Source organism: Ursus maritimus, unplaced genomic scaffold (assembly GCF_017311325.1).
Source record: "Ursus maritimus isolate PB19 unplaced genomic scaffold, ASM1731132v1 scaffold_1, whole genome shotgun sequence".
In the NCBI taxonomy this organism is placed as follows: Eukaryota; Metazoa; Chordata; class Mammalia; order Carnivora; family Ursidae; genus Ursus; species Ursus maritimus.
The window spans coordinates 71,548,236-71,562,240 of NW_024423343.1; the positions used below are offsets into that span (position 1 = coordinate 71,548,236).

The 14,005-nt window shown below is 44.0% G+C and overlaps 1 protein-coding gene across 1 annotated transcript in view; it reads right to left on the bottom strand.

Annotated features, from left to right (window-relative positions):
- Positions 1-13,706, bottom strand: part of GALNT5 (polypeptide N-acetylgalactosaminyltransferase 5) — a 44,085-nt gene extending 30,379 nt beyond the window's left edge. The window contains exon 1 of the mRNA XM_008687483.2: positions 11,890-13,706. Coding sequence (XP_008685705.1) covers positions 11,890-13,334 — 1,445 coding nt within the window. The 5' untranslated portion in view covers positions 13,335-13,706. The remainder of the gene's footprint in view (positions 1-11,889) is intronic.
- Positions 13,707-14,005: the final 299 nt, after the last annotated feature.

A 14,005-nucleotide genomic window follows, 5' to 3' on the forward strand; every position in this document is an offset into this window, starting at 1 on the left:
TCTGACACGCAGCAGACACTTAAGAAAAGGTAGGCAAATCCAACTTTGGTCTGTAATTTCAACGGTTCCCTAAAGTGGGTGATTATGATACTAACCTACAGCGCCTTATGAAAACATACATATCTAATCACCAACCCCAGAAAATCAATTCAGCAGTTCTGAATAGGCCCTGAGAATCTGTGTCTTAATACAAAATAAACAAACAATGTAAGTAAAGATCTACTAACAAGTAGACACCCCACAAGTTGTTGATAGGCCAGTTCGGGAACTCGAGCTCTAAAACAAAGTGGATTTAATTTTACTTACCATTGGTGGATACTCTTAAAAAATAAATAAATAAACCGAGGGCTGATAGGAGCATGTCCTGAATCTTCAAGTGATGTAAATTCAAATGACACATTTTCATCAGACATCCTGAGCTAGTGATCAGGTATCGAATATGAGCATCAACTAGCAGGCAGCCTAAACTGATCTGATTCTATGCTAGAGATCCACGAATTGGCATTTCTAGATAATACGAGATATCCCTTTCTTCACTAAGGGCTGTATTAGTTTCCTGTGACTGCTGTAACAAACTACCAAAAAAAAAAAAAAAAAAAGATCTGCTTATCAGTTTCTTCCTCAATTTATCTCTTTCTTCTCACATTTTATTATGAACAGTGAGGAAGTACCAGACCCCCCCTTCAGCACTTGACTTGGAATTCTCTTCAGCTAACTATCCAAGGTCATGGCTTAGAATATCTGCTTCCACCCAGCTATTCGACACAATTTAGCCAAGGTTTTTGCCACTATCTTGTGAGGATCCTTTTCCCTCCAGTGCCCAGTAATATATTCTGCATTTCTTTCTGAACCCTCACAAGACGTGCTTAGAATGCTCATAGTTTTTACCAACATTTTGTTCAAGACATATATGTATTCTTCAAGAGGACAGAAGCTTTCTTTTCTGTACTTCTCACTTCCTTCTAAGCCCTCACCTGTAGCATCTTTAACATGTGTGCTGCTGCTTCTTTTTTTTTTTTAATTTTTTAAATTATATTATGTTAGTCACCATACAGTACATCCCTGGTTTCGATGTAAAGTTAGATGATTCATTACTTGCGTATAACACCCAGTGCACCATGCAATACGTGCCCTCCTTACTACCCATCACCAGCCTATCTCATTCCCCCACCCCCTCCCCTCTGGAGCTCTCAGTTTGTTTCTCAGAGTCCATAGTCTCTCATGCTTCATTCCCCCTTCTGATTACCCCCCTTTCTTTATCCCTTTCTTCTCCGACCGATCTTCCTAGTTCTTATGTTCCGTAGATGAGAGAAATCATGTGATAATTGTCTTTCTCTGCTTGACTTATTTCACTTAGCATTATCTCCTCCAGTGCCGTCCATGTTGCAGCTAATGTTGAGAAATCGTTCTTTTTGATAGCTGAGTAATATTCCATTGTATATATGGACCACAACTTCTTAATCCAGTCCTCTGTTGAAGGGCATCTCGGTTCCTTCCACACTTTGGCTATTGTGGACAATTAACATGCGTGCTTCTATCAACAATTTCTTCAAGGCAATCTAGGCTTTGCCTGTCATGCTTCTCAACATTCTCCCAGCTTTTATGTATTATTCAATTCTTTGGCTATTACTTGGATAATCCTTCCACATTTTTAGGTATTTGTTACAGCAGCAACTCACTCTTTGAAATGAAAATTATATTAGTTTTCTGTGGCTGCTGTAACCAACTTTATGGCTTAAAACAACAGAAACATAGTCTTTCACAGTTCGAGAGGCCATAGCATTAATTTATTGATTTTATTTCTTGCCTTCTGCATCCAGAGTTACCTGCTTACTACAATGCCACAAGCTTCTAGCATAGTCGCACATAATTAATATTTGATAAATATGTATTTAATGGGTGGATGAAAAAAATGGAAATGGAATAAAGCCTAAATCAAAAGATTGATGGTGGAAGAAGAGACATTTTTCTTTGAGATAGGAAGAAAAAAGTGCTATGTAGACAGATGAGTTTATGCACAGAGAAGTTGAAAGAATGTGTAGCTCATGTTGGAGGAAAGGCTGTTTTTTAATATGATAGGGTAGGGGTTTGAGAAAAATAGAGAATATTTAGAACAGACACTATGAATAATGGGAGGGAGTACTGGCAAACTACACATAGAAGGATTTCTGGAGATCTCAAAATTTTAGTCAAAACACTGGTGTGATTTACTCCACCAGCCTGGGCATAGGAGGAGATAAAAGCAGATCGTAAATTAGTCCAAGTCTAGGGGTCATCAGAGCAAACAAAGGAGAAAGAAAAATGGTAGAGGATTTTGAGGACAATGGTATAAAATTGGTAAAGGTTCCATTGTGGGTTGTATGTCGGGAGAGAGGAAGAAAAGCTAAGAGGAGTTTAATAGCCTGAGGAAGACATCAGTGACTTCCTATGACTTCCTCATCTCTAAGTGGATGGAAAATACACATGTTACACTTAAATATTCCTTACACCATTTGGTGGTGAGAAAAATAAACCAATTCTAAAAAGGAAGGGTCAGCTGCACAAATTCTGCCTGAGCCATCTGAACCAACAAGCCTCGCTGTGAAGTCCTGAGAATTGCTTTATTGTTAAAATTTGGTTGACATTAGAAAATCTACTTACAAATGAGGGAGTTAACCATGTAGGCTAACGCAGATGAAACTTCTTATGTAATAATAAATCAGTAGATTTTTAATCTCTTTTAGAAGGAAGTTCCGAGAAGTGTTGTAATGTTAGTCAGTTTGAAATTGGAGATAGGAAGAGCTCTCAGAGATTTGAGATTTGGGGGAGGCACCTCCACCAGCCAAATGTCTGAGCTTCCATTCTCATCCCATCATGGTGCCTTAGTTTCACCATTAGAAATCCATATGGGTGGGGTCAGGAAGGTTTCCACTAGATGCCAGTATCCCAAGAAATAAGTAGTACCTGTGCCAGTTATTGGCAGACATGTATTTCCGATGCATTTAAAGAATCCATTCAAGACGACTCTGCCGAAGACTATATTGTACAGGTCACACGGGTGCTTGGAAAAAGGGGCAGCATTAAAGGATGGGGAAGAGGGTCCAGAGGAGGTGAGAAAGGCTCAAAATATGAAGTTGCAGAGTGTGCTTTGCTTTGGGTGGCTGAGCTGTCAGGCCACTCTGACATTTACACATACCTGGTTTCCTGCATAACTCAGCAGGTTAAACAAGTTTCCACATGTCTAGAGAAACTAGCAAGCTTTCTTTGTTTAGAGGCGCAGAGCATCAGACCAGAAAGGCTTTCCACCTTAACTTTTGCACCCTTCTTATGTACTGACAGTCAGCTGGGTTACTACAGGTTGTAAAAACCATTTCAAATTCTCCTCCACTGACCAACCAAAAGCAAATTTCCTTTCTTCCAATTTGCCTATCGGAAACCGTGCTTTTTGCTGTATTGAGGGGAGGAGTTGCAGCTCAAGTAAAGTCTCATTTAAATGCAAGGTATTTCTGGGTTTGTAGTCTTTTTTGAGGTTAAGAAATCATATTTTTACTCTATATGCTCATCCACTCCACAGGTCAGGTGTTTAGAGTCCACAGACTCCACACTATATCTGATAATGAACCCCATCTGTTTTGTTTGGGGGAAGCCGGGACTGACATCATGGCGGCCAACCCGAGTACTAAACACAAACGGGGACTCTGACATGAGGTCCACTGTCCAGCACATTGTTGATCCTACCGAGGTGGAACAGCTTCCTGGACTTTCTCTAGACTTGAGAAAGATGACAGGGGACTGAGTTTTGATGCCTTTCTGACACTTACTGGCTGCGCGTCCACGAGTAAGCCGTGTAACTGTGCCCACCCTCGGTTTCTTTACTTTCGGGGTGAAGATTACAATGCCTTCCTCACAGAGGGTCTGTGAAGATTTGATGTGATAATGGTTATAAAAATACTGTGTAAGTTCTATAGTGAAAACCCATGTGAGGACCTGGCAGTATCCACAATGCACACACACACGTTTTGACCGGGTAGACTGACCTTTTCTCAGGCAAACCTTTAATTCAGATCTATCAAGGGCTCATCAGTTATCAAGAGACTCAGGGAGCGAGGTGTTTTGCCTTTTTGGCTTGTGTGTGCTGAATGCTTAGCCACTAACCTGATTTGAATGTAGTCTATCCATTAAAGAAGGTTTCAAATCATAAGATTGGGGGAATGATAACATTCTCTCATTTTGATGAATTTTTCATTTTATTCCAAAACCGCCAGAATGTACTATGCGGGTCAAGTCTCAGTCTTCTCAGGTTTGAACAGAAGGTCGAGGAGGATATTTCTCAAGTTCGATTTGCAATTCAACTAGTGCCTGGAGGTAAGCCTTCAGGGGCCTTGCTTCCCCAAGCCCTGCTATCTTCAGGAGGATCAGAAGGGGAATCGGGCATCCCGCTAAGGAGCTCCATCCAGAATTCTATTCTTTTTTACAAGACGTTCGATATACTGGGGCTTCTTGGCCTCTCTATGATAACAGGGTATAGTTATATAAAAAGTTTACTTTTATGTTTTGTTCTTTCTAGGGTAGACAACCCTGACATTCAGTCAGAATTGCCTGACTGCTAATTTAGAAGATTTCAGTCACACTCACCACCTCTACTCCAAAGGCCTCAGCCAGTGGAGGCTGTGGTTCCTGAGGTCACCCTATATCCTTCAAAGCTACCAGACTCAGTATCAACATTCCCCACCTTAACAATCGTCTATTTTGAGCAGGCAGCTGTCAGAGTGAAATCGGGATGAAAGGGAAAAGAGCAGGGGTGGTGTCATGTGGCAGAAATAGTTCTGGGTGGCGGTCAGGGCACCTTGGGGGTAGCTATGACCTTGAGCAAGTCACTTCCCTTCTCAGACTTCTCTGTAACATAAGGGACTGGATTACATTGACTTTGACGTTTCATCCAGTACTAACATTCTGTGGTTGTCTACGCAACGTGAGCCTTGTTCACCCGTAAGTACTTCCCTCTGGGTCACGAGACCCTTGAGAAAAAGTAAATTAATTTTTTTTTCCTATGGTTTTAAATCTTTCCACATTTTCTCACTGGTCCTTAGAAGAACCTTAACAAGGTCCTGAGGGGATCTGGATTCTGCTTACTTTCCATGGTCTCATTTCCACTGCTCTCCCCCACCCCATGTCGGATTTCCTTCAGTTTCTTAATGGATCGTTTTTCTTTCTTTCTTTTTTTTTTAACCCTTTTCCCCCACTTCTCTGACTCCCTACCCCTGCAGGTCTCTGTCCTCTCTCAGGCCAGGTTCGGGCTCTCCCTTCCTTACTCTGGGAGTACCTGTGCTTCCACAAAACGTCCTCCTGTACTCGCCTTGGAGGCAGGGACCCTGCTCAGATGGCAGATGACATGGTGGGAGCTCGAGGCCGTTGGCTGTGGTTGTTGGCGATTTTAGACTCCCTTTTGCTTAGTGCTGAATAGAAAATAATTTCCTATCAATTTTCTCTCTGAGGAGGTAGCTGAGATGCAACACTAATTCCTTTTGCACACCTCTGACATGTGGAAGGAAGAGGAAGGGAGATGTTTTAGCTTCTGTCAAAGCTCTATGATTATAAGGAAGCAAAGGAAAAGGTAGGAGGGGCTGTATCCTTATGGAAAGAGGACTAGGATTAGATGTCAGGAAATTTTCCTTTGAGTCACAGCTCGGCTGTTGGCTTGCAGGGACAGCAGATATATCATTGTCTAGAACATAAATAAGCACTTTTTGGGTAAGGCCCAGCAAACGAGAATCCCCTTCTTTAGACAGCCTCGGCAAACACAGGAGAGGTGAGGGTGACGGTCACTCTGGGGCAGGAGGAGCTGGGTCGGGGAGAGAGCCAGCCCAGTGGGGCGGGATCATTACCGAGCAAGGAAGAATCAGAAGGCTCAAGTTTGGGTCCCCATGCTGTCACCTGTAAGCTGTTGGATGCTTAGCCAGAATCCTTTTCCTGTGTTTTTTTTTCCCCTTCTCTGTTAAGGGGATGTGACACTTCGTCGGTCAGGCACGACTATGGTCAGGATCGAGCGCGATGGTGCGCATGAAGGCTGACGGGTCCCAGCTGCCACCAGGTACAGGGAACCCCGCTCCTGACAGGCGGGGGGCACCTAGCATATGGAAGGAGGTGGACGGCCCCCTGTGAATGCCCTGCTGCCGTCTGAAACCCCAGCGGGTCCTCAAGGTCTGGTTTCTCCATAGGCAGAGCGGGGACGGCGACTGTCCCCTGCCTTGAGGAACGGTTTTAAGGATTTGATGAGAGGAGGCAAGTCGGGAAGGCCCTCGGAGATACTGTTTCTCCATACTGCTCCTTCTCACACATGCCCATATCACCACATTCTAGAAGCGGAGCCCGTTTAGGAGATAATTTAGTTTGGAATAATGTAGACTTTTTTTAAACACAGAGGGGACTCTAAAAAGCTCCTTTCATTTGGAGCCAACAACAAAAGAGAGCTTCTAAAGACTGTTATTTTCCCCCAATTTTCTGACCCTTGAGCAAACAACGTTTCATTCTGGAGAGGCTCTGCTCGGAACGGGTCGCCCGTAAGAGCCCAACAGGTAGTTATTTTCGGAGACAAGAGTACCCAGGGCAAGACTGCAGCAAGAGTTTGATAAAATTAGGCTGGTGGTTAAATTAGGCACATGGATTAGATGAACAGAAAAGTGTCAATAGGTTCGAATGCCTCCATTTGTTGACTCTTCTCTCCCAGAGACATTTCTAGGTCTTTGGCAGTATTTAGGAGAAAAAGTCACTGATCTGCTTTAACATTTCTCAGTTTTACATTCATCAGGCACTGTTTCACTGTTTCCTTCTCTTTGAGTTGGTAGCAGAAATGTGTTCTATGTCCTCGGATCATCTTTCTCCTTATGAATCTCAAGGGGGGGGGAGAGTGTGATAAATGAAAGTATTGAAAGGCCCTGTGTCATCTCTCGGCTGCGTTTAACCTTTGTTATGCTACGGTCTAGCCTGTACTGTTTAAACAAATTTGGCTTTTTATTTTCTGCTCTCCGACATGATTTTTCAGGGAAATTGCACGCTGTGCTCTAACACACACACACACACACACACACACACACACACACACACACAAATGTGCACTAATGTGCATGTACACGCACACACACGCACACACACGCACAATTCAGGAGCACCAGAAATAGCCCTTTTCAATCATCTTGTCAGATGTTTTTTTCCCGCTCCTGTTTAGTTTCCCAGGGAGCCTCTGCAGTCAGTTTTAGATAATATTCCCTTTTCACTGTTAGTCACAGAAGCAGTCTCATTTCATCAATTAAAATATCCATCCTGAGTACAAATAAAGAATTTGAACTTCATTTAACTTTCAAGTTTCTCTTTTCTCCCAGCCCGATAAACTTTTAGGAGCCCGAACTTCGGAAAGATACGTGGTCAGTTTATGTTTTCTCTCCTGACGGCTCTTCCCCCTCCTCCAGTAATTTATTAGTTACGGTTTTTGACCTCAGTCGGATTGAGAGGGGAGGAAGGGGTGGAAATTAAGGTTCCAGAAAGGTTTTCCTTTCCCCTCAGTCATTTAGACTGGTTTGTGGCAAATGCGTGGCACTATTCTTTGCTTTCCATATGCGCCAAAAGAAAAGCCTCTGTATCTGTGCAGGCAGGAATCAGATGATTGGTTGACAGTCCCAGCTCTGGGCTAAGAGAGTAAAGATCAGTTTTAATTGCTTTATGGAGGGGCTTGCCAGAGTTCTGCAGGAAAAGCAAAGCATTCAATTAAGCAACCTTGTAGCCTCATGACCACCCAGCAGCGGCAGAACAGCGTGCCATAATTCTTAGTGTACTTTAGAAACTAAATGCTGGCAGCAAAAGAGTTTTTGAGTCATTTTTCTCTAAAACAGATTCCGGAAGTGCGCTCCTAAAATAAGTTCATTTTGGGAGTGTCATCCTAACTAGATAGCGGCAGGCCAGAAGACAGACCTCTTTCTGTAGAATGGCCCTACCTTTTCCATAGTTAGGACTGTGTTTTAGCAAAATCTGTGTGTCTTGATTGTTGCTGACTGAAACAAACTTCAATAATGGAAAGCAAGAATTGTAAGGATTAGCACTTTATAAAGAAAAAAAATTAAATATGGAACTTTAAAATGACTATCAAAAATTTTATCGGAAGCATATTTTATAGGCAAAACTTCTATGCAAAAATGAGACTGTATTTTACTTACGGACATCAAACACTGTTATAAATAAAGAAAAGAGATTTTTCCTCCCTCGAAAGTCCAAATGTTAAGATGAAAAACCAAACAACAAAACTATGCACTAAAGAACAAGTGTGAATCAATGAATAGATCATAGTGTTACAATAGGATGTACTTACCTTAAACCAGATACTAACATACTCTATATATTCAAAATGAAAAATTAGGAAGCCATTGTTAATTTATAAAAAGACTTATCACGTGCCATATTTAAAGAGCTACCTCTCATTTTTTGTTTTAAGATAGTATCAATTTTCAAAAAAGCATTTCTGAGAAACATGTCGTTTAAAACCATATCGCTCAGGGCCAAGGCGGCAAAAAATGAAGGAAAAGACAGAATTTCCTGGAGAAGTTTATGCTTTCACTGAGGAGGCGAAACAGATTCTGGAGGCTCTAGTGAAGAAAGGGCACACGACAGGGAGTGTTTCAGTGACCGCAGGCCCATTCATGGTCGTTGGACCTTAGAGGTCAGACCCTCTAAAGTGGATGGGACAGACCGTGATACGCAGGATAAGGTAATGAGAGACTTTCTTAATGCTAAGGCCCACAGTAGAGAGAATGTCATATGTGGAAAGCTCCCGCCATACTGCAAGGGGCAGAGTCTAGGCACAGAGACTAGCACTGAAAAGGAGAGTGAGAATAATGCTGATGACAGACAGGAGTCCTTGTGCTTTTGGAAGAGACCATGACAACATCACAACAGCCTAGAAATGGTTCTCTGGGACTCAGGAGAAAAGGAGGGAAGAAGTTTTGGAAAAGGGAGTTTGATTTTGGAACTAGAGCAGGTGAAATTGTCCTGGACATCCTGCTTGTCTCCTCTCCTTCTCAGGGCCAACCTCATCCTGGCGTATCCGTTAAATCATCCTTAAGAAGATATTAACTTAACTGGTACTGGTTAATATCTTTACTCAGGAGAATTGAATTTAAATGAACGTACTAGCAAACCGATGGTTTTCCTTCTTTTTTTTTTTTTTTTTTTGGCTCAATGTGTATTCAATAGGCAGTTATGATATGCCAGTTACTGTGTTAATCATTCCACCGAGGTGCATTTTTGGGAACCGTAAAGAGCAGTGAGGGAGATATTCCCCAGAACTCTTAAAATTTAAGGGCTTCAGTGGGCTGCGACTGTGGCTAATTTTAAGGCAAGCCCTCCTATCCTCCTGTGTTCTTATAGATCTCTCTCTATCTCTCTCTCTGTGTCTCCCTCACACATATTCTCTTATTACATTCTATGACAATTTTCCCCTCATGCTGACTTTTAAGATTTATTATCTTCCGAGATCTTATTGTGTAAGCCATTTCAGATACTTTCTGCGCAAGGCTGAAAATAAAGAAAATCAAAGTAAGAAGACTTCAAATCGTGCCAACCTGATGAATCAAATGTTTTTCATTTGTATTTTCTCCCAACCTTTATCCATAGGAATACATAACATGCGTATATTTATAGTCAGAGTGTTTGGGTAAAAGAAAAGAAAAATAATTCACCCTCTTTCAAGGAAGGGTGGCACACACAGGCTATAAATACTTCAGCGGGCCCTGTACACGGGATCCCTGGTGGCTGCAGAGTCACCTCCATCCGGTCGGCGTGCAGCATCAGGGAGGCAGCTTGCCGAGAGCGCCTATGTTTAGCCAAGGTGGGTTGTGTGATAAGAGGGAGGGGGCCCGGCCACATGCTGTCTGACTCATCCTCCCAAGCACACGTGTCAGTGTCTCTGCAGTTGGGACAGCCTCCTTCAGTAGCCAGAACCTCACGGTGACTTTTCTGCCTCCTTCCTCTTCCACACACCCATTTTCAGAAACTAATAGGCGTTGGGCGCCGTTGAGCCTTCAATAACTCGCGTGGCCGCTAACATCACTATTACTTGCTGCTGGCCGTCACACAAGTGCCCCTTCTCTGGTTTGGAACTGCAGCCCGAGCTTCTGTGCGGTGTCTGCCTCTTCCCCGGGCTCCAAAGCAGTCTGCCAGGCCGGTGAAGGGATGTAAAAACGAAGCTACTCGACCTACTGCTTCGTTCTCCGGCTTTTCGTGTTCCAAGCTGGCAAATTTATGTATGCATATGTAAATCTATGTGTGATATGTGATATACAGGATTTCAGATCAGAGCTGGTCCCACAGAATTTTTAAGATCCTTTTTGGGGGGGGTAAGCGTCCAGAGATAAAGAGCACAGCATAATTCTGAGCATGGATTTTAATAATTGCTTGACATTTACCGCTCTATGACCACAGATAATACAACTTCCCAGGGCCTCAGTTTTGCCATCTTTATTTTGGGCATATTTGTGTTCTCCTCCAGGTTATGAGTTTTACCAGGCTAAGGGACGTGAGTGGCACGGTGCTTAATCTGAGCAGGCATCGGTGCGTGACTGATAGCCACCCGCCAAAGGCCGAGAGAGCTGACGATGGCTTCCCCTAGCTGCCATCACCATGAAGAGGCTCCTCTTACGAATATGACAGACACATCTGTACCTGCCTTCTTCCTAAGAGCACCGGCCACCCAGATCATAAACAAGAGTTTTCCACCGAGGCCAAGCAAGGCTATCGGCTTACATACCACAGGTGCTAAGTCTGAATCTTGACATTCCCTAATTCAACTTCCAGGCGAACATTGTTTGGCTCAGGAATTGACTATCAAGGCATACGTGGAACTGTATTGTCAATTAATGGATAATGAATATACGGCTACAAAGAACCCTCGCTTAGGAGGGGACCAAAAAGAACCAGGAACCAAACTGCATTGGAATCAGATGAGATTATTTGTGATTTGATGGACCTCCTGGTGACGTAGTTACAGGACTTTAATTCACTGAAGAACTGGCTCATGAAGGCCCGCTGGGCTGCTTCAGGGCTGTGCTACCTTAGGAAAGTGATATGATTTCTGAGGGCCCTCATCTATGAATTTGAACCCATAATATCTGCTGGCTCGTTTCTGGGGCTCTTGTGAAGTTCCCGTGATGTGTGTGCAGGCTCTTTGTAAATGGTGAAATTCTAAACAGATAAGTGGTTGTTCATATGTTCTTACACATCCTGCAGGCGCTGCAAGTTATTAACTGATTGACTTTTTCAACCTTATGTTTCCTCTTTAACTGAACTCCTGAAATGTCTACCATCCCATCTACAAAGGATATTAAATTTTAGGGAGTAAAGTCATTTCTTCATTTGCTGTTTTGGTGATCATTAGTCAAGATTAGGCAGAATTCTGCTGGTTAAGATATAATTCCAGGGAGGCCTAGAAGGCACCTTCTTTGTGCTCATTTCCTGAATATATCCCTGACAAACTTGCTAATAAAGTTCTGAAATTGGGAATTCATGTCATTGTCACTATTTTAATGGAATTACATTTTAAGTTGTACTGTTTATATCTACCTTATTAGGAATTAAGTTCATCTAATAGTTTCAATAGGTTTTCAGTAGAGGAAAGGAATGGAGCATGAGCTAACAGGGGTGAGAGCCAAAGTCTCAGAGAAGTTAAGTGTAGAGACAGCACACAGTGGGTAGGCTATAGCAGGACTTTTCTCGGTGTGGGAGACTATTTGGACTCTATCTCATAATTAATGTTGCTTTAATTCTCTAGGTGACCAAAAATCATGCAAAATCACCTAGAAATAAGTCTTCTCTAGAGAAGGGCCAAAATACTTCAGGTGGAGGAAAGAGAAGAGAAACGGATCTTACCCAGCAGGTCTTGTGTCTTCAATGGCTCTGTCCACTGGGATCAAATCACTGAGGTACACATTGAAGTTTCCTTCTTTCCATCTTCTTTCTGCCTCCTTCTCCTTTCCACGGGGAACGACTACGGGCCGTCCAAATTGGCCTGGAGCTTTGGGGTCCCTTGGAGAAAGTGTCACGTCAATTTTTAGCACCTGGTGCATTCCACGTTCTTCAGATAACAAGGCTTTTATATGATGTCGGCTGAGTTCTGCAGGTTGGGCCTTGGCGGTCAAGTTGATTCTTGCTGGCTCTAGCCTCTCTGCTAAGGCTTGATGGGATTGAGATACAGTTGCTCTCTGTAGAGCAATTGGGGGGAAAGGTGTCTCACTTCTATTCCCGGAGGTGTGTTTCCCTCGGCTTTCACCCAGTACAACAGGGAGCACAGTTTTGTTTTTAGGATTGGGGGCCTGTTTGGTTTCTGTCTTTAGCTCCTCCTCCTTGGTTATAATCACAACGTGGCTTTCAGAGAAATTGAATTTCTTCCCAGCAGCCACTTTGGCTCCATCATCCTTCGGCAAGCTTCCCAACTGGGCTTCGTTCATAGATTGCTTCTTTGAGCGATTTGAATTGGCAATAAACTTGGAAAAGGGGAGGCTCTTATTGGCTCCGTGTTTATTTGAATCTAGTTCTTTGCTCTGCGTCTCAGTTTTATTTAAGGCTATGGCTTCCCTGGATTTTGGCAACAGTGGGCTGGCAGGGTGTGTCCTCTCATTTGCTACTGCCTGTGATCGTTGCTTTGATCTGTCAGGATTAGGACTGATGGTCACATTTGGATTTCTTTCAGCTGCTTGTTTTGATGTGTCACTGCCGAGACTATGACTCTTCCGGGCCTCCTGGTTTATACCGACAGGTCCCACGTGTGCAGAGATTTCGGCCAATTGAGTTTCTCTTGCAGTTATGAATGGGGTTTTCTGAGCCCCCTGAGTTCTCATATGCTTGGCTATGTGGTGAGAGTAGGCTTCAGGTCTGAGGTCCTGCCTCTCTGTGTTCTGCTTGGTAAAAGTCACTGGAAGGGTCTGTAGATACCCAGGATGCCACAAAGGGGCAACCTTGCCCCTTCCTGGGGCGTTCTGCCTTTTTCTTTCCCTCTGGGTTTGGTCCAAGTCATCCTCAACCTTGAGCATACTCTTCTCAGTTTTTCTAAAGTTCTCTTTGCCCCATATGCCCTTCCCAGCTCCCCTCAGTGGGGGCTTCATTTCTTCTATGCTACTGTAAGGATCTTCATTTGGCTGAACTCGGAATCCCGTCCGCTCCCTCCTGACGATGTCTTCCTTGAGGACCCGAGTGTTGATCTCACTGAATGACAGGCGGAGAGCTGCCATGTCAAAGAGCAGCCAGATGACAGAAGCTACAAATATAAATGCCAGGACTCGCCCACTTCCTCGGAAGAACTTTCGAATCTTGTTCATGGTGCAGAGGCTTCGCTTGCAGCCTACCCTCCCTTGGAGCCTGCTTACCTTGGATGGAGTGAGAGCTGAAGTAGCCGTGGCGGCCGCAGCAGCAGAGTTGCCAGAAAGTGCCCCCTCCCCTGAACAGAGCAGGAAACAGCAGTGCAAGGGGGAAAGCTCAGCTCCTACTGCCCGTCAGTCTCTGCGTGCGTGGCATTTCACAGCGGAGCATCTGTGCCTGCTGGGCTGGCCCCTGGCTAAACCGTGCTCAACACTGCCCTTCGGTCCCTCGGGGAGCCGTCGATTCCAGCCACCAGACAGTTCCACATATCACTTGTCTCCCCGAGCCCACGAGCCCACGTCCACCTTCCTATAAGCCCAAGAAAAGGTGGGGGCCGGGCTGGGGCTGCCACTTCTCTCCTCCCAGCGCTCCGTCTGCACGCTGTAACTCAACACCACTTCTCATAAGGAAAACATTTCAAGCCATTACCCAGAAAACTTCATTCAGCTCTCACCTTCCGTGTTATGTGAGAGTGTGTGTGTTTTCTGGGCAATTAAAGGGAAAGAAAACTTGGAGGGCATGTGTTCCTGGTTTGTAACCCCACCTACCCCATGCCTGCTCATTAACCCTGTTGTGCCCAGGTCTCTGAACCCTCTGGCCCAGCAAATAATCACAGATCTTCGTGTTTCAG